Genomic DNA, 17,291 nt, shown 5'->3' with positions numbered 1-17,291 from the left:
AAGTGTCAGGTCCTTGGCCCCATTCTGGATCCCACAGTTTTTTCCTGGCCTCGTAGATCTGCATTCTCATCACGGATGGCAAGTCCCAGGATGATGCTGAGGGGCCAGCAGCAAAGCTGAAGAGCCAGGGCATCAAGGTTTTTGCCGTGGGTGAGTGAAGCTTCTGCACCACGTGAAAGAGTCTTCTGCTTGGTTCAGGCTCCTCCCTCACCCATCATCTCCCGCTGTCCCAGGTATTAAGAATGCTGACCACAAGGAGCTGATCCGTGTGGCCTCAATGCCTACTGAGGCCTTCTTCTTCTACGTTGGTGATTTCAAGCTGCTGGATACGCTGGTGCCACTGATGACACGCAGGGTGTGCACGAGTGTTGGGGGCACCCTGCGCCTGCTGGGTATGGGCCCCCATCCTCCTCCCTGAGGGACACAGGTGCTGACAGTGCTGGGTGCCGGACTGTGCACCCTTAGCATCTGTCCCACCCCCAAAATGACCTCCTGGCTATCCCATCCCATTGGGCACACATCTGTGCTGCCCCAGCAAGATCTCCCCTCTGCTTCATGCACCGTGGAGCCAACAGCCCCTGTGCTGCCCCACAGATGGGCCAAGCCACACTGGCCCCTCCAACCTGGAGATCCCAGAGGAGGGCCTTGACCACCTGCGCATCCGCTGGAGAGCAGCCAGTGGTCCCATCACTGGCTACCGGGTGCAGTACGTGCCACTGACAGGGCTAGGGCAGCCCATCATGGCAGAGAGGCAGGAGGTGAGTGTCCCCACCTGACTGCTCAGAGACCTGGGGGTTCCTGGTGCCTCCCTGTGTGACTTGGGGAAGATGAGGGGGTGACATTGTTCCTGCCCAGGTGAGCGTGGGGCCACGGGAGACAAGCACTGTGCTACGGGGACTGCGTGTGGGGACAGAGTACCTGGTCACTGTCACTGCCCAGTACGCCAACAGCATCGGCGAGTCAGTGTCCGGCCGAGCACGAACCCGTGAGTGTCCATGTCCATAGGGATGGGTGAGTGCAGCACTGGATGCCCACAGCACATGAGGCTGGGCACTCATCTTTGCTTCCGTGTGCCTCCAGAAAGCCGTGCTGGCTCCATGCTGGATTTTCGTGTGGTGGAGACTGGACCAACATTTCTGCGGCTGGCCTGGCGGCCTGGCCCTGAGCCTCCCCAGGGCTACACCCTCAGCTATGCTGTGCCAGGTGAGGAGATGGTCTCTGCAAGGTGCTGCCTTTGTGCAGCCCATGGGCAGAGGGATGCGTGGATGAGGGTTGATGCAGGGATCCATGCCCAGAGTGCTGTGGGTGTGTATCCACCCACCTTCTTTCTCCTCGGCAGCCGGCACGCGTGCGCTGGGTGTGGGGCGCGTGTGTGTGCGGAGGCGTGGAGGCAGCCTGTGTATTCCTGCACCCCGAGGCTTCATGCAAGGCTCAGGGTGTGTGCTTGGGCGTGCATAATGGCTGGGGGCCTGGCGTGTGCCCCTATGGCTGCTGCACACGGGGGGCAGGCAGCAGACCCCCGTCCTAGCCAGGGACTGGGCTGGAGCCACACACCTGGCAGCTCCACCCTGGCCTCGGGCGCTCCAAGGGGTGCCCCTGGCCCACGTCCCAGCCTCTTCCCGGTGCTCCCCACCCCTGGCACTGACTGCCATCCTCAGGGCAGGGTGCAGGCCCACAGACACCCCTTCCCTACTGGTCCTGGTGTGTACCATGTCCCTGTGCCCCCCGCACCCCTCCAGGAGCACCTCAAAGGGAGGAGAAGAGCCTGACAGCCAGCACACAATCGGCCACGCTCAGCAACCTGCAGCCCGACACTGAGTACGTGGTGATGCTCCGGCCCCGCTATGCACAGCAGCCCGCTGTCCCTGCCACCCTCACCGCCCGGACACGTGAGTGCTCTGCCCAGCCCTGGGCCCAGCTGGGGTTAGGATTGGGTTCCCAGCACAGGGATGCCCCCCTCCAGTCACTGTGCCCCACTGGGATGGGGCTGCCTGGCCCATTGCTGCCTGTGGGGATGGGGTAGGGATGCAGGTGAGCATGGCTACAAGGGGATATTCTGAGCCCTAAAAGTTACTCCCAGGACAGGATGCAGCACTGCGCGGCTCCAATTTCTTTTGCAGCCTTCTGGGAATGTTTCCACCAGAGCTTTCCTCCCATGACGTAAAAAATGTTGACTGAAAAAATGCAGGGTTTGAGTACAGGGCTCTTTGGGAGGAAAATGTGGTTTCCACCAGGGCAGAGGCTGTTAGAAAGCATCTCTGGGTAGGAGTGGAGGTGAGGCCCCAGGGCAATACCTTTGCAAGCATCAGATTTTGGCAAACCAATTCCTTCAGCTGCCCCAGGCAGTCTTAACCCATAGAAGGTATTTAAAGCATTAAGAGGAAGACATTTGAGCTCCATTTTGCATGAGTTTGATGCTTTGAAGGAGCCACCTGAGCGAGGGCTGCACTCACTGACCTCAGTGCAGTTAGCATCCACGAGCAGGGGCAAGGGGCCTTCCTGGAGATGATGATTTGCAGGTGGAGGTGGTTCCTGCTGCACCCTGCCCCGTTCTCCTGTGGGAGATGGACAGTCACCTCACTTCCACAGGGCACCTGGTGGGCGTGCAGCACTTGACTGTCCACAACGTGTCAGCACAGAGTATGCTGCTGGCCTGGCAGTCCGTCAGTGGTGCTACCGGCTACCGGCTCTCCTGGGCAACCCGCACAGGTAGGCTCCTCTCCCAGAGCTTGTGTCCCTTCTGCTGGTGACTCTGTGAGGAAGGACAGACGGGAGCTGGTGGCACTTGCTGCCTGAACTCCCCAAGAGACTGCTGCACTGGCTCCCACAGGGCAGGACAGGCACAGGGTGGACCTGGATGCTGGTCAGACGTCACACGCATTGGTGGGGCTGCAGCCCAACACTGACTATGTGGTGATGGTGGCCCCACTCTTCAGGCAGCTGGAGGGGCCCACAGCCACCGTGCGGCAGAGGACAGGTAGGTGTTGGGTACAGGTGATGCCATCCTGCTTCTGTGCATGGAAGGAGGCAGGGACCAGCCCTCACAGCCCCTATCCTGCCATGTGTGGGGACCAGACACATGGGCTGCATGGCTGGCAGCAGAGTGGCACAAGGTAGCCTGGCCCATGGGGTCCCTTTTGCAGAGGCAGGTACAGACCAGACGCTGCAGACCAACATCCTGGGCCCCACATCCATCCAGGTGCTCTGGACCAGTGCCCGTGATGCTCGTGGCTACCGTCTGGAGTGGAAGAGAGCCACAGGTGGGCTCGAGGTGCCTATTGCCCCTGTGGGCCCTCCATGCCAGCAGCTGGCTGTGATCCTTCCCTTCCTGCAGGACCAGAGCCCCCCAGAACGGTGTCTCTCCCCAGCAGCACCAATACTTACCAGCTGACCGGGCTGAAGCCAGGCACCGAGTACCGCATCACCCTCTACACACTCTACGATGGTGGGGAGGTGGCCACCCCTGTCACCACCTTTCAGACAGGTGAGTGCTGCTGTGGGTCCCCTGAGCTGTCCTCCACCATTCCAAGCCTTTGGCATGGAGGGATGTCCCACTGGGTATTGCTCAGCTTGAAGACTGCCTTGGCCATGAGACCCCCCCAGCTCTCTGGTCACAGCCCAGGATGAGTATGGGGGTCGTGCTGTCCAGGCTGTGCCACTCCAGCTGTGCCTCACATTTCCCCTCACAGGCACGGAGGCACCCCTGGGTGCTGTGTCAGACCTGCGGGTGGCTGAGGAATCGGGCAGGCGGGTACGGCTGAGCTGGACCGGTGTCACCGGTGCCACTGAGTACAAAGTGGTGGTGCGCAACAACCAGGGTGAGTCTGTGGGCGGGGGCAGGGGTGGTGCCTGGGGGATCCTGAGCAGCTGACACTGAGTGAACACACTGCCCTACTCCTGGCAGATGGCACGGAGAGGACGAGGCGCATCCCAGGCAGCCAGACGGGGCTGGAGCTTGGTGACCTCCGGGAGGGCATCGCCTACCTGGTGCGTGTTTCGGCGCTTAGAGGCAGTCAGGAGGGCAATGCTGCCACGCTCACCATCCGTCTCAGTAAGTCCTCATCAAGGTTTGGTGCCAGGAGTTCTGGTACTGCATGTTCCCACTCTGGCATGCATCTGTCTTCTATCCTCCTGCAACCCTTTGAGGTGGCAGCTTGGCTGTGGGGTCCCTTTGGACTCCCCAAGGTGACACTGTGGTGCTATGGGGTGGTGCAGAGTATCCAGAGGTGGGCAGCATTTCGGAGCTGCGGGTGATGGAGGCCGGTCCCAGTCAGCTGCGGGTCACCTGGAGAGGGCTACCAGGTGCTGGGGGCTACCTGCTGACGTGGCAAGGCAGTGATGGTGAGTGTGTGTACTGTGGGATGCTGTGGCAGCAGTGCTGGAGCCCTTCTTACCCCAGCCATCTCTCAGGTCAGAAGAAATCCCGCTTCCTCCCTGCTGACCCCACCGCCTTCACCATCGAGGGGCTGCATGCCAACATTGTCTACACTGTCAGTGTCTCAGCCATTGTGGATGGCCGTGAGGGCAGCCCTGTCACTGCCACGGGACGGATAGGTGAGGTAACCCCTGCCTGACAGGGCTGTCTGGTGCCATTTGCTGTGAACCTGGGTGACAGTTGCCCTCTTGGTGTCACAGTGCCGGAGCAGGTGGGGAAGGTGACCCAGCTGGAGGTGCAGGCATCCAGGAGCAATGTTGCCCGTGTCACTTGGGTCGGTGTGCCGGGAGCCACTGCCTACCGTGTGGTGTGGAGCCGCAGGGACGGTACTGTGGGACTGGGATGGGGGCGGGCTGTGAGGGCAGCAGGGTGGGGGCCTGACGCCACAGTCCTTGGCAGGGGGTTTGGAGAATAGCCGGCGAGTTCCTGGCCACATCAACTCCTTTGATATCCCCAACCTGGAGGGAGGCGTCTCCTACACTGTGAAGGTGACAGCACTCATTGGCAACCGGGAAGGCAACCCTGTCTCCGTTGTCGTCACCACCCGTGAGTGCTGGGGCAGAGGGCATCACCCCAGGGTGGCACTGGGCACTCTTGCCCCTAATGCCTGTCCCCCTGCTCCACAGCGGAAGCAGTACCCCTACGCTCCGTCAGCGGCTTCCAGGTGACCGAGGCCTCCGAGCACCGCCTGCGCCTGACCTGGCTGCCAGTGCCTGGCAGCACCGGGTACCGTCTGTTCTGGCGCCTGGCTGAAGGTAAGCATGGCTGGCTGACACCCCTGCATCCCTGCCAGCCCCCACCCTCACTCCGCTCTGCCCCTGCCAGGGGGGTCCCAGCATAGCCAGCAGCTCCCAGCCACCTCCAGCTCTTACGTTCTGTCGGGACTGGAACCGGGCCGGCGCTACCAGATCAGCATCACCAGCCTGGCTGGCAGCCGAGAGAGTGAGCCAGCCACCATCACTGCCATCACCGGTAAGGGACTGCCTGGGGCCAAGGCAGCATAAGCCCACTGACACTTGGCTTGAGCCCAGGGCACCCAGGGGCTGGACTGTCCCAGCATTGGGCTGGGGAGGGAGCAGGTTGGGGGCTCCCCCATGGAGCTGGGACACCCTTTCCTTCCCAGCTGCCCCAAGCCACATCACCAGCCTTCGGGTAACGGAGGTGCAGAGAGATTCGGTGACTCTCACCTGGACCCCAGTCCCTGGTGCCTCTGGCTATGTCCTCTCCTGGAATCCTCCCGCAGGTAAGATGAGTGGGTGGCCCCAGGACGGCAGGCAGCATCCCTGCAGGGGCTTGCTGATCCCTCTGACTGTCCCCTGGGTGGCAGCTGGTGGGGAGAGAGGGCAGACGCTGCCCAGCACTGCCAGCTCCCAGCAGGTCTCAGGGCTGCGCCTGGGCCAGCGCTACACCTTCACCCTCCGCCCACTCCTGGGGAGCGCACCGGGTGCCGAGGTGTCCGTCAGTGAGCGCACAGGTACTGTGGGGTCACCGCAGGGGTGGGCTGGGCTTGTCTCCACTCTGGCTGTGGCTTCATCCCTTCCTGGCTTGCAGTCTGCAGGGATGCCCTCGGGGATGTGGTTTTCCTAGTACACGGCACCCGCAACAGCTCCTCTGGTGCCGACGCTGTCCGCACCCTCCTCTCCAACACCGTGTCTGCCCTGGGGCACCTGGGCCCTGAGGGCACACAGGTAGGCTGCTGCCACAGCTCTGGGGGCACGGGAGGGGGGTGTGGGTGAGCTGTGATGTCCACTGCTCCCCTGCACCCTTGCAGGTGGCCCTGGCCACATACAGCTACCGCAGCCTGCCCTGGCTGCTCCTCAACCGCTCCAGAGACCTGCCCACCGTGCTGGAACAGATCCGTGCCATGCGCTATGAGGAGCCCAGCGGCAACTCCATCGGTGAGGGGTGGCACTAGGAGCTGGGGCAGTGGTTTCCAGGATCCTGCTGACTGTCCCTTCTTCCTTCTCCCTCTCTAGGCGCAGCCATCACCTTTGCCAGGACCTACCTGCTGAGTCCTGGCGCAGGGCGCCGTCCCGGGGTGCCAGCAGTGCTGGTGGTTCTGGCTGACAGCCCCTCTGGGGATGATGCCATCACTGTGGCCAGGGATGTCAAGGCTGGGGGTGAGGATGAATAGGGTCTCATCAGGGTGTCCTGGGACTTGTGTGGGGTGCTGAGGGTGCTCTTGGCTCAGGGGTCCAGGTGCTGGCAGTGGGCTTGGAGGGGGCAGATCGGGAGCAGCTGCGGCGCATGGTCACCAGTGAGGACCCACGGTACATCTACCATGGCAGCGACCTGGCAGAGCTGGAGGGAGAGCTTACTGATGACCTCTGCACCATCATCTCCACCAAGGTAAGGGCCAGAGTACCTTGGGGGTGTGGAGGGGGAGCAGCCCCATGTAAGCTGGGGGTACCCTATCCCTGGGTTCACACAGGCTTGTCTTTTCTTGCCAGCCAGTGCCGAAGCCAAAGCCCTGCACTGTGCCGTGCCCCAAGGTGAGCTTCTCGAAGTTGTGCCATGCTGTCCTGTGCCACAGGTGCTCAGCATGGGTCAGGGACCCCTAGCTGCTGATGGCAGAAGCCTAGTGGGGAGTTGACTACAAGAGTGCCAGCCCCTAACCCCTTCCCTCTGTCCCCTTGCAGGGTGAGAAGGGAGACCGCGGTGAGGCTGTGAGTGCTTTGGTGACACCCCGCCACCAGCTGGTGGCTCTGGGAGGTTTGCATCTCCCAAACCATACTAACACCAGCTCACAGGGGATGCTCACTACTGGCTTTGTCTCTGCAGGGACTGCAAGGACGTATGGGACCACAAGGTCCCCCTGGTCAGCCGGTAATAACCTGATGGAGGGGGGCAGCTCCCTGGAGAGGGCAGTGTCATGGTTCCCGTGTCCTCATGTTCCCTTTCCCTTTGTCCTGCCAGCGGGTGGGTGTGGGGCAAGGACATGTCCAGCCCTTGCTACAGGGGTACACAGGCAACACCTCTTGACCCCACCTGCCACCCAGCCTGTCCTCTCCACTGTGTCTCCAGGGTCGCCATGGGCTTCCTGGCCCTCCAGGACCACCAGGGCCACAGGGTCCACCAGGAGAGAGTGCTGAGGGTCTGGGCAAGAAGGGGGACAGGGTGAGTACCTCTGGCCCCTCACCCAGGCACCCCAGGATCCCTGGACACAGTGACCTGCCTCCATGGGGCCTCTCAGGCCCCTTGTCCCTTTGGTCTTCACACCTACGCTAGAGGGAAAATCCCGTTGAAGAATCCCAGTCCAGCCCTGCACTGCACCCTCACACCCCAGCTCAGCACATGGGGGAAAGGCACCCTGGAACCCAGCTCTGCCTTGGGGCTGCCCTGAGCTCCCTGAGCTGGGACCAGCGCTGCCTGGGGCACTGAAGGGGTCGTGTAGTACTGGGGTACACCACATGCTGGCATGATGCTCCTCTGTCCTGCAGGGATTTCCTGGAGCTGATGGGACACCAGGAAGCCCTGGACGCCCTGGGAATCCTGGATTACCTGGGCAGCCAGTGAGTAAGGCTGTCCCTTGGCTTTGCTGCTGCACATCCCACAGCCCTGCCTGGTCCCTGAGCCAGCCTCTGCTTCCCTGCTCCCTGTGCTGGGGAAGTCTCAGCAGCTGGCAGGATCACTGCTGCCTCTTGTGTGTGTATCCCAAGCAAAGTGTACTGTCTAACCTTGCTTTGGCTGGAGATGCCATGCCATGCCATGCCATGCCACCCCATTCCATGTCATCCCATCCTCACTCCCCTGGCTGGCAGGGACATGTTCACCTCCTGAATTGTTGTTTTTTAGGGCATCCAGGGCATCCCTGGTCCTCGAGGGGATCCTGTGAGTATGGCCCCAGTGCTCCCCAACCCTTCTCACACCCAACACCCCCTTCTCATCTCTCATTCTCATCCTTCCTTCCCAGGGGACACGGGGGCCCACGGGACAGAGTGGCCCAAAGGGGCAGAAAGGTGAACCGGTAGGTGATGGACAGGGAGCTGCCCCACAGGGATCCCTGGGGAGCACTGGGGACCCTGGTGGCCACATCTTGGTCTGTGACATCTCCTGGCCACAGGGTCTCCCTATCTCCCTGCCAGACTCTGGCCATGTGGCACTGTGACCGCAGCAGGCCACATGCAGTCACTGATTTTTCCTCCCCCTCTTCGTGCAGGGAGAGCCCAGGGTGTTCACAGATGGAGAACAGGGGCTACCAGGCCAGAAAGGGGAGCCAGGTGTGCCGGTAGGTGTGGGAATAGGGATGTGAAGGGGTCTCTGGCAGCACCCCCAGCCTCAGCTGATGGAACACCTCTCTTCCCCAGGGCAGCCCTGGCTCACCTGGGATCCCTGGCCCACGAGGACCCCTTGGTGATCCAGGCCCCCCTGGTCCACTCGGACCCATGGGGCTACCTGGACCTCCTGGAGAGTTTGTAAAGGTACTTACCCCTAATGCTGCATGGGGATGGCTGGGGGATGTGTGGGCAGGTGGATGGGGGAGCAGCCAGCTATGTGGAGCTGCTCCCCGTGGGCTCCTCCTGCCCTGCTCACAAGCTGTGCCCTCCAACAGCTGTGCCTGCACACATATGCATGTGCCTGAACTGCTGCTGGCACTGGGCAGTGTGGGGAGAGGCACATGGCATGCACATGCCCTAATGCCACTGATGATGGGCTCTGCCCAGCATGTTCCTCTTCTATTCAAGGAGGGCATGGGAACAGCCCAGAACTGCCCTTATTTGCTTTTTTTTGCCCTTGCAGGGAGAAAAGGGTGACCGAGGGGAAAGGGTGAGTGGCTGTGCATTTCCCTGACTCCTCTGCCCCACTGGGTGGAGGTCCCTTGAGTGTCCAAGGGCACTGCAGACCCTCAGGGTGCTGGGGAGGGCTGAGCCCTCAGGGCAACCACACAGGAGCTGACCCTTCTCTCTGCAGGGCCCCCCTGGATTCGTAGATGGGGCAGCACCTCGAGGGGATCCTGGACCCCCAGTGAGTCGAGCCCCTACACCAACAGGGCTGGCAGAGGGCATCAGGGCTGCAGTGGCTATGTGTGCCCAGGGCTGAGTTGCATCCCCAGGGGCTGAGATTTTCTCTCTTGCAGGGCCTGCCTGGGGACCCCGGGCCTCGGGGACCTGCTGGCCCCCCTGGTCTGAAGGGAGAGAAGGTAAGAAGGTGGCAGGGATCCCACCCACTGGGGCTGGACCTCCCACCCCTCTCCAGTGGGGATTCCCATCTAATGGGCATCCCCATGTCATGAGCGTGGCTATTGCCTTTCCAAATCCCTAGGGTGATGGCATAGAAGGTTTCCCAGGGTCACCTGGCCGTCCCGGGGATCCAGGAGACAGGGTGAGTGTCCTGAGAGAAGGTAAGGCAGGCAGGAACTGGCAGTGCACACTCGAGGGCTCCTGCTTTGGACAGCCTGGGCATTTGCCTTGTCACACCAAAGGTGACAATGTCTCTGTTCTCCTTTGCAGGGTCCTCGGGGGCCACCGGGGGAACAGGGCAGGAAGGTGAGTGGTGCAAGGACCAAGGAGACACTCTTACCATGCCTTTGGCAGGGAGAAAAGGGTTCTGGGTTCTGTGCCAGGACCCAGGATGTCCCCCAAAGGTCCTGCTGCCCCTGACCCTGTGCTTTTTCTGTACCAGGGAGACCGTGGGGCACCGGGCGAGCTGGGAGAGACAGGCGAGAAGGTGAGATGGTGCCAAAGCAGGCCAGCATTGGCCAGTCCTGGTGTCACTGAGACTTGGTGGCTGTGCCTGGGGATTGCTGTCACAACCCAGTGGTCTTGGATGGGACTCAGGACTGAATGATGAAGAGCTCTGGGGTAGTGTATGCATGGGGGCAGTGTGATGTAGAGGGAGGAAGGCTCCCTAAAACCCTCCTTGCTTTGCTCTGCAGGGAGACCGTGGTGTGCCGGGCCCAGAGGGTGAGAAGGTAAGTGTGCTGGGGCAGCTGTGCACGGTGCAGTGATGCCTACTCTGCCCTGGATCAACCATCCTGGCAGGAAACCCACACACCTTCCCCTTCCTCTTCTCCTGCAGGGTGAGCCGGGAGCCCCAGGGCACCCAGGGCCATCAGGCAGAGAGGTGAGTCAGGCTATCGGGTGTGGTGCTGTGGAGCAGGAGCTGCCATGCCCTGGTGCATGTTCCCAGGCACTGCCAGCCCCCTGAGGTCTCTAATCTTGCCTTAGGGAGCTCCAGGACCGACTGGCCCTCGGGGGGAGAAGGTGAGGGCAAAGTGGGGTCCCAGTGGGGTGGCAGGGGTCTGTTGGGGAAGGGGCTGGCAGTGACACCTGTCTCTCTGCAGGGCGATCCAGGACCACCTGGCAAGCCAGTAAGTGATGCTGCCCAGCGGGCCCACCTCTGCCTGCCCCAGCCCCAGGACAGGGAGCCGTGGGCAGTGCCCAGCATGGTCTCCTCTGCTTCCCCTCCAGGCTCCCGGCGTGGCTGGTGTTGGAGAGAAGGTAACCCTGGCCCAGCTGTGCCCTCACCCTCTGGGCATGGCTGTGGGCTGGAGAGGGGGATTGCACAGTTGGGCTCATCCTGGTCCCAGGCCTGGTTGTCCACAGCTGTAGTGGAGGGGAAAATGGGTGGTTTGGTGTGCTGATTTTGTCTGCTCCAGGGTGACAGAGGTTTCCCAGGACCAGAAGGACCTCCTGGCCCCAAGGGTGACACAGGAGATAAAGGTGCCCGTGTGAGTACTGCTCTGAGGGTAGGAAGCACAGGGCACATGGCACAGCCCTCCCCAGACTCATGGTGCCTGTGCTGTTGCTCCATACTGTGTCCTTGCATGTCTAGGGTCCCCCAGGCCTGAGCATCCCAGGGCCCCCTGGCCCCAAAGGCGAGCAGGGCGATCGGGTGAGTCTGGGGGCACCCTGGGGGCACCAGCTCATGGACCTGGTCCCTTCCTGTGGAGGGGTCACCGAGGTTCCCAGTGACACACGCTCTCCCTCTCCAACAACCAGGGTATCGTTGGCCTCACAGGCAGGAGTGGCCCAAAGGTAATGGCACTGCCCTTCCATTCATCTGTCCATCCATCTGTCTGTCTGCTCCTGCAGGCTGTTCCCCTTCTCTCCCCTGCTGCCCAGACTCTGCCCTGACTGTTGCCCCTTCCCTTTCCTAGGGTGACCCAGGAGAGCCAGGGGAGAAGGGGGAGCCGGGCCGAACAGGCAGCCCTGGGCAGATCGGGCTGCGAGGCAAGGAGGTAGTGTGGGACAAGGAGCCATGGGGCACTGTGGCCCTAAGGAAAGGGAGGCTGGCAAGCAGCAGGGGGATGCTGGTGACTTGTTCTTTTCTCTCCTGGTGCCCACTGATCTGTGCCACAGGGAGAGCGAGGAGAGAAAGGTGACGAGGGCACCCCGGTAAGTGAGGGTCCCCAGGACCACAGCCCCCCTTCCACTGCCCTGCTCCTACTGCCCCACACTCACCCCCTCTTTCCCCACAGGGAGAAGCAGGTCTGCCTGGCAAACCTGGAGACAGGGGTCCCCGGGTAAGTGCAGGGCTGCTGGGCACCCTGGGGCAGGAGAGAGACCCATGGCCTCGGGGTGGCTCCTGCTGGTGCACATCTTCCTTTTGCCCTCCACTCAGGGCCTTCCTGGCTACCGTGGTCCCCCTGGGGAGAAGGGCGACTTGGGGGACCCAGGACCTGAAGGCAGGAGTGTGAGTACCTCTTTGTATGTACCACTGCTCCATAGACACCCCTCACACTCATTGCCCTACACCCACTCTTACCCCAGAGTACCCCACACCCCACAGGTGTCTCATTCCCTCCCCCTCTGATTCCATCCATCTTTCCTGCAGGGCAGCCCTGGAGCACCAGGGAGCAAGGGTGACCGTGGGGACCCGGTGAGTGATGGCAGGGCCATGTGTGGCCCCCCGCTGGAGCCAGCTGTGCCTTCCCCAGGGCTGTCCCTTATCTGCTTCTCTTGCCCTTCTTTCAGGGGCTTCCTGGACCCCCAGGACGAACTGTAAGTTCTGCCTCCCTCTTCTCCTTGCCCGTGGGCTGGTGTCCAGCCCCATGTGCTCCAACAGCTCCTCTCTGCCCCACAGGTTGAAGCTGGGCTTGGAGGAGTGGGGGGAAAGGGTGAGAAGGTAATGAATGAGTGCTTGGGATGGTGGTGGTGGGATACCCTCTGCTGTCCTCTGGGCTTTGCCTGGCCACTGGGATCATTGTTCATCATGCCTTCCCTGCCCAAACCAGCCTCTGCCACGGGCAGCTGATGTGCACCACACTGAGAGGCACAGGAACTCGGGGGCACATGGGCTGACACTCATGCCCTGTGATGGGAGGAGGCCCTGTAGGGCTGAGGTTTCCAAAGGAAATGCTGTGCTCCTGGCTCCCCAGCCCCACAGGGGTCCTGTGGCAGCACCCAACACTTTGGGTGTTCTGCTTTTACAACCCAGCTTAGGCTCAGGACAGTTTTGGCCACAGGCACTCTGGGCTGGGTGGCATTATGGTCCCTAGCTGTGGCAGAGCTGGCTCCTGGCTCAGCAGTGCTGCTCAGTTCTTTTCTTCTGCAACCACGCTGTGGCCCCCACTCCCCCACTGGGAGCTGCATTGAGCCCAGCCACCTCTTTTTCAGCCTGTGCCTCATTTTGAGACCATTCCTCTCCTCCCACCCCTAAACCACACAGCACCAGCACTGTGTACTCTTGGTACAGCACAGTACCCTCTGACACTGTGCCCTTCCCTGGCAGGGGGAGCCTGGGGACCCGGGCAAGGATGGCGTGAGTGGTGCCCGGGGTGATGCTGGCCCCCCTGGAGTGCCTGGAGAGAGGGTAGGTGCTGGGTGCCTGGTGTGGGAGGCACAGGGACAATAGGATGGGTGATGTTCTACAGGAGAGCCAGGGGTCCTGGTGTGCAGGGACAGCCTGCTGAGCACCCAGGATCCCCTCCTTTCCCCCCATTCTCCATTGCTGAGCTTGTCTCTTTGTTGCAGGGTGTGGAGGGCCCCCGTGGCCCCCCTGGCACACGGGTAAGTGTCCCCTTTCCCATGGGGTCTGAATGGGGGACCCATGCCCTGTGCAGCTCCTGTTAATGGGAGACAATGCTTACTTCTCTTCTGTCCCATAGGGTGACCCTGGGGACCGAGGCCTGCCAGGAGAGAAGGTGAGAGGACTGGGGCTGAGGATTGCCCCACAGCACTCTCATCCCACTCTAAAGCTCCAGCTGTCGTGCTTTCTTACAGGGGGACCGTGGCCCACCAGGGCTGGATGGCCGCAACGGGCTGGAAGGCAAACCTGGGCCCCCAGGGCCTGCTGGGCTGCGGGTGAGTGTGGTCCAGGATTGGGGGAATGTCTGTGCCTGGCTGTCACGGGTGGGAGCTGTGGGATAGAGGGGTGATGGGGTGGGACGAGCTGTCCCCTGGACACCCTCTGCTCCAGGCTGGGGATGCTCTGGACAAGGGCCTTTGGCAGGATGGGAATGTCCCTGTCCTCACCTCCTCCTTGTCTGCAGGGGGACCCGGGAAAGCAGGGAGATCCTGGCAGAGATGTAAGTACCTCTGGAGAGGGCGGGTTTAGGTTGTGTTCCTACTGGAGCCATCAGACCTGTAAGGGACCAGTGCCCTGTCCCATGCTTCTTGGTCCTGAGCAGTGCAACAAGACCCTCCCCTGTCCACAGCACAGTGCCACTGCCAGTCACACTGCCAGCTCCCAGGGCTGGCTGTGGCAGATGGGTGCCCTGCTGCCTTGTGCTCCACCATCTCCTTTCCCTACAGGGGCTGCCTGGGCTGCGTGGGGAGCAGGGACCACCTGGTCCTGTGGGTCCCCTGGGACCACCCGGCCTGCCTGTAAGTACCACCCTGCACCCTAGGGACACATCCTGTCCCTTGCCCTCTGTGGATCCCAGCTGGATCCATCCACAGGACTTACCTTGTGCCCAGCTCCCTTCCATGCACCTTGAGGCTCCAGTGAGGTCCAGGCACCCCTGGCTGCTGGTGCCCCTGGCTGTGGATAGCCTGGGGGCTCACTGCCTTTTTTTTACTCCCAGGGCAAACCCGGTGAGGATGGCAAACCTGGCCTGAATGGCAAGAATGTGAGTAGGGGAAACAGGGGCTGACTTTGGGGCTCTCCCAGGATGCTGAGGGATAGCAATCCCAGTACAACATAAGGCAAGGGGAGGATGTGGCAAAGAACCCCCATAATCTGAGCCAGCCTTTGGTTTGTACTCATGTTGAGATGGTTGAGTGGGGCACTGACAGGCAGCCTTTGTTCCCAGGGAGAAGATGGGACACCAGGAGAGGATGGGAGAAAGGTAAGGAGATGATCCACGGGTGGTCCTGGGTGGTCCCTGCACGGTCCCCATGTGATTCCCACAAGCCTGGTGGCTCCACCCTCCCCGGACCAGGAGCAGCATTTGGGGGCATGTGGATGGGGCAGCATCCCTCCAACTCCCTTCTCTCCTGGTTAGGGAGACAAAGGTGATGCAGGACTACCTGGGAGAGAGGTGAGTGCTGCCCAAAGAGGAGTGTGTGATGGGGGCTGCTGGGTACATCCCCCATCAGGCACAGACCTGGCTCCCAGACCCTGGGGGTGACACTGCTCTCTCGGCAGGGCCGCAGCGGTGCCAAGGGCGAGCAAGGGGACAGAGGTGTGCCAGGCCCCCTCGGCCCCCCTGGCCTTCCCGGTGTCCCAGGCCAGGTTGGCCCCCCAGGCCAGGTGTGTAGTTCTTGATCCCATGGTGCCACTCAGCTGCAGGTCCTGGAATCCAGACTGCTCTGAGGCAGGCAGGACCCCCACCCATGGGCACTGCCCTGTGTCCGTGGGCACCAGGAGCTATTGTGTCACCTCCATGTCTTCTAGGGCTCCCCAGGCCTCCGTGGGGTGGCTGGACCAAAGGTAAGTGTGCTCCTGCCCCCAGCCCCCAAGGCAAAGGTCTGGGGGGACCACATGCCAGAGGGAATAAGTCCCTTGTAGGAGTCCCCACTCCCACGATGACAGGGCTGGCCTTGGTGGGCTGCAGTTGGTGCTGGGCAGCCTGAACCCCTTGATCCCTTTGCTGTGTTTCAGGGGGACCCAGGGGAGCCTGGACTGCGAGGGGAGCCGGTGAGTACCCAGCACTGAGCCTGACAAGCTACGAGCTCAGGCAGCACCAAAGTGTTAACTCTGAAACCTGCTAAGGGTGAGCACTGCTCACTCCTCTTGCTGCACCACTGTGCATCTTCCCATTCCCTCTTTTCCTGTAAACCTAGGGGCGGCCTGGCAATCCTGGAGCACGTGGAGACCCTGGGACTGCAGTGGTGAGTCCTTACCCTGACCTGCTGTGCTGCATCAGCCCTGGAGGATAGAGGACCACCCACAGCCTCTGTGGTGGGAATCTACTTTGTTTTTGATGTATTTTTATTGCAGAACATTGAACGTAGTCTGGAAGCGCTCGGCATCAAGGTACGTATTTCCTGACTGTCAGGCTGGGGATTTTTCCTGCCACATGGCAGCAGGAAGAGAGCATGGGAGGTGCTGGGAGATCTGAGCAATTTAGGATGGGTTAGCAGGACTGTGGGGCGCTGGGTTCCACTTATGCCCTGACTGGTGGCTCTCTCCTCCGTCCCAGGTTTCATCCCTGAAGGAGCTCACCGGTGCCTATGATGGGAGCTCAGACTCGCTTCTGCCGGGGTTTGAGCGGCTGCGGGGCCAGAAGGGCAGTCGGGGGGATCCAGGAGAAAGGGGGCCCCCAGGCCGAGAGGTGAGTGGAGCCAGGCTTGATGCCAAGCCCCAACACTCTGTCCCACTCCTGCTTTCTGGGCTGGCTGGGAGTTCATGCAGCCAGCCTAGCCCTAGGGTGCTCAGGGCTGGCTCTGGAACACAGTTTGTGTTTTGCAGGGCTCCTTAGGCTTCCCTGGTGAGCGAGGACCCAAAGGTGACAAGGGGGACCCAGGTGCTCCCGGCCCCCAGGGCCCCATGGGCCGGGCCGTGGGTGAGCGTGGTCCCGAAGGGCCGCCTGGGCAGCCAGGGGAGCCTGGCAAGCCAGGCATTCCTGGGGTGCCGGGCCGGGCTGGGGAGCTGGGGGAGTCCGGGAGGTCCGGCGAGAAGGTGAGTGTGTGTGCAGGTGCCAGGTGCAGTCTGGGGGACCTGGTCTAGGGGCTTGGGGACAGCCCTGTGACAGCCACCATGGTGTTTGCACAGGGTGACCGAGGCGAGAAGGGCGACCGAGGTGAGCAGGTGAGCTGGGACGGGGACATGGTGCCCTCCATCCCCTCCTGTGTTGTGCCCCTCTCTGTGGGGCTGGCAGGTGCCCTGTGGAGGCCAGGAGCGGCCATACCAGGAAGGCTCTGCTCTCTCATGCCCTTTCACACTCAATGTGTCCCTCTTCCCTTCTCAGGGAAGGGATGGCTTGCCTGGCCCCCCAGGGCCCCCAGGGCCCAAGGTAGGTGATGGCTGCTGCTGGGGACCATCATCAAGGTGCCAGCCTGCCCCTCTGGGGATGGATGGCCACATCCAGTCCCTGGCACAGGGGCTTGGGGAGGGCTTTGCTCTTGAGGAGCCCTTCCTGAGGTCCCCTGGATGCTGGCCCTGACTGTGCCCTGCCCACAGGTGGATGTGGTGGAGGGCAGCCTGATGGGCCTCCCGGGGGAGCGTGGCCCCATCGGACCCAAAGGAGTGAAGGTGTGTGGCTGGTCTGAAAGGAGAAGGGCAGCCAAGACAACCGAGCTGGGGCACCATCATGAGCTGGGGCCGAGGATGGTGGTGGGGCAGAGGGGCAGAAAGGGCTGATGGCATCTGTCTTCTTCCCAACACAGGGTGAGCCAGGAGCTGAGGGCGAGCGGGGACCCAAAGGAGATAAGGTCTGAGGTTATAAGTATCCAATGTCAAAAGGGTGCAAAGCCCTTGGTGAGGGCACTGCTGGGCACGCCCCTCTTCGGGTGTCAGCAGATCCTGGGGG

The 17,291-nt window shown here is 61.9% G+C and overlaps 1 protein-coding gene across 1 annotated transcript in view; it reads left to right on the top strand.

Moving 5' to 3' along the window:
• COL7A1 (collagen type VII alpha 1 chain) overlaps nucleotides 1-17,291 on the top strand; it is a 30,927-nt gene that overhangs the window by 2,870 nt on the left and 10,766 nt on the right. Inside the window, exons 5-78 of the mRNA XM_033071894.2 lie at nucleotides 57-150; nucleotides 234-392; nucleotides 595-758; nucleotides 856-985; nucleotides 1,081-1,203; nucleotides 1,740-1,889; nucleotides 2,590-2,709; nucleotides 2,831-2,977; nucleotides 3,144-3,260; nucleotides 3,335-3,484; nucleotides 3,690-3,818; nucleotides 3,905-4,051; nucleotides 4,216-4,341; nucleotides 4,411-4,554; nucleotides 4,636-4,761; nucleotides 4,835-4,981; nucleotides 5,062-5,190; nucleotides 5,261-5,407; nucleotides 5,559-5,678; nucleotides 5,763-5,909; nucleotides 5,987-6,123; nucleotides 6,207-6,333; nucleotides 6,412-6,555; nucleotides 6,627-6,784; nucleotides 6,886-6,927; nucleotides 7,075-7,101; nucleotides 7,217-7,261; nucleotides 7,460-7,552; nucleotides 7,876-7,947; nucleotides 8,231-8,266; nucleotides 8,349-8,402; nucleotides 8,595-8,663; nucleotides 8,743-8,856; nucleotides 9,176-9,202; nucleotides 9,347-9,400; nucleotides 9,513-9,575; nucleotides 9,698-9,757; nucleotides 9,886-9,921; nucleotides 10,058-10,102; nucleotides 10,311-10,346; nucleotides 10,454-10,498; nucleotides 10,603-10,638; nucleotides 10,719-10,745; nucleotides 10,846-10,875; nucleotides 11,034-11,105; nucleotides 11,210-11,269; nucleotides 11,377-11,412; nucleotides 11,535-11,615; nucleotides 11,737-11,772; nucleotides 11,856-11,900; nucleotides 11,999-12,070; nucleotides 12,212-12,256; nucleotides 12,352-12,378; nucleotides 12,461-12,502; nucleotides 13,109-13,189; nucleotides 13,351-13,386; nucleotides 13,485-13,520; nucleotides 13,600-13,680; nucleotides 13,869-13,904; nucleotides 14,131-14,202; nucleotides 14,403-14,447; nucleotides 14,631-14,666; nucleotides 14,823-14,858; nucleotides 14,966-15,070; nucleotides 15,215-15,250; nucleotides 15,422-15,457; nucleotides 15,604-15,651; nucleotides 15,761-15,796; nucleotides 15,963-16,094; nucleotides 16,232-16,441; nucleotides 16,535-16,570; nucleotides 16,731-16,775; nucleotides 16,943-17,014; nucleotides 17,149-17,193. Of these exons, the coding sequence (XP_032927785.1) occupies nucleotides 57-150; nucleotides 234-392; nucleotides 595-758; nucleotides 856-985; nucleotides 1,081-1,203; nucleotides 1,740-1,889; nucleotides 2,590-2,709; nucleotides 2,831-2,977; nucleotides 3,144-3,260; nucleotides 3,335-3,484; nucleotides 3,690-3,818; nucleotides 3,905-4,051; nucleotides 4,216-4,341; nucleotides 4,411-4,554; nucleotides 4,636-4,761; nucleotides 4,835-4,981; nucleotides 5,062-5,190; nucleotides 5,261-5,407; nucleotides 5,559-5,678; nucleotides 5,763-5,909; nucleotides 5,987-6,123; nucleotides 6,207-6,333; nucleotides 6,412-6,555; nucleotides 6,627-6,784; nucleotides 6,886-6,927; nucleotides 7,075-7,101; nucleotides 7,217-7,261; nucleotides 7,460-7,552; nucleotides 7,876-7,947; nucleotides 8,231-8,266; nucleotides 8,349-8,402; nucleotides 8,595-8,663; nucleotides 8,743-8,856; nucleotides 9,176-9,202; nucleotides 9,347-9,400; nucleotides 9,513-9,575; nucleotides 9,698-9,757; nucleotides 9,886-9,921; nucleotides 10,058-10,102; nucleotides 10,311-10,346; nucleotides 10,454-10,498; nucleotides 10,603-10,638; nucleotides 10,719-10,745; nucleotides 10,846-10,875; nucleotides 11,034-11,105; nucleotides 11,210-11,269; nucleotides 11,377-11,412; nucleotides 11,535-11,615; nucleotides 11,737-11,772; nucleotides 11,856-11,900; nucleotides 11,999-12,070; nucleotides 12,212-12,256; nucleotides 12,352-12,378; nucleotides 12,461-12,502; nucleotides 13,109-13,189; nucleotides 13,351-13,386; nucleotides 13,485-13,520; nucleotides 13,600-13,680; nucleotides 13,869-13,904; nucleotides 14,131-14,202; nucleotides 14,403-14,447; nucleotides 14,631-14,666; nucleotides 14,823-14,858; nucleotides 14,966-15,070; nucleotides 15,215-15,250; nucleotides 15,422-15,457; nucleotides 15,604-15,651; nucleotides 15,761-15,796; nucleotides 15,963-16,094; nucleotides 16,232-16,441; nucleotides 16,535-16,570; nucleotides 16,731-16,775; nucleotides 16,943-17,014; nucleotides 17,149-17,193 (6,069 nt within the window). The remainder of the gene's footprint in view (nucleotides 1-56; nucleotides 151-233; nucleotides 393-594; nucleotides 759-855; nucleotides 986-1,080; nucleotides 1,204-1,739; nucleotides 1,890-2,589; nucleotides 2,710-2,830; nucleotides 2,978-3,143; nucleotides 3,261-3,334; nucleotides 3,485-3,689; nucleotides 3,819-3,904; nucleotides 4,052-4,215; nucleotides 4,342-4,410; nucleotides 4,555-4,635; nucleotides 4,762-4,834; nucleotides 4,982-5,061; nucleotides 5,191-5,260; nucleotides 5,408-5,558; nucleotides 5,679-5,762; nucleotides 5,910-5,986; nucleotides 6,124-6,206; nucleotides 6,334-6,411; nucleotides 6,556-6,626; nucleotides 6,785-6,885; nucleotides 6,928-7,074; nucleotides 7,102-7,216; nucleotides 7,262-7,459; nucleotides 7,553-7,875; nucleotides 7,948-8,230; nucleotides 8,267-8,348; nucleotides 8,403-8,594; nucleotides 8,664-8,742; nucleotides 8,857-9,175; nucleotides 9,203-9,346; nucleotides 9,401-9,512; nucleotides 9,576-9,697; nucleotides 9,758-9,885; nucleotides 9,922-10,057; nucleotides 10,103-10,310; nucleotides 10,347-10,453; nucleotides 10,499-10,602; nucleotides 10,639-10,718; nucleotides 10,746-10,845; nucleotides 10,876-11,033; nucleotides 11,106-11,209; nucleotides 11,270-11,376; nucleotides 11,413-11,534; nucleotides 11,616-11,736; nucleotides 11,773-11,855; nucleotides 11,901-11,998; nucleotides 12,071-12,211; nucleotides 12,257-12,351; nucleotides 12,379-12,460; nucleotides 12,503-13,108; nucleotides 13,190-13,350; nucleotides 13,387-13,484; nucleotides 13,521-13,599; nucleotides 13,681-13,868; nucleotides 13,905-14,130; nucleotides 14,203-14,402; nucleotides 14,448-14,630; nucleotides 14,667-14,822; nucleotides 14,859-14,965; nucleotides 15,071-15,214; nucleotides 15,251-15,421; nucleotides 15,458-15,603; nucleotides 15,652-15,760; nucleotides 15,797-15,962; nucleotides 16,095-16,231; nucleotides 16,442-16,534; nucleotides 16,571-16,730; nucleotides 16,776-16,942; nucleotides 17,015-17,148; nucleotides 17,194-17,291) is intronic.

This window comes from Catharus ustulatus, chromosome 13, assembly GCF_009819885.2.
Source record: "Catharus ustulatus isolate bCatUst1 chromosome 13, bCatUst1.pri.v2, whole genome shotgun sequence".
NCBI classification, from domain to species: Eukaryota; Metazoa; Chordata; class Aves; order Passeriformes; family Turdidae; genus Catharus; species Catharus ustulatus.
Note: the sequence above shows the minus strand (reverse complement) of the source record. Positions and strands in the feature narration are given on the sequence as shown.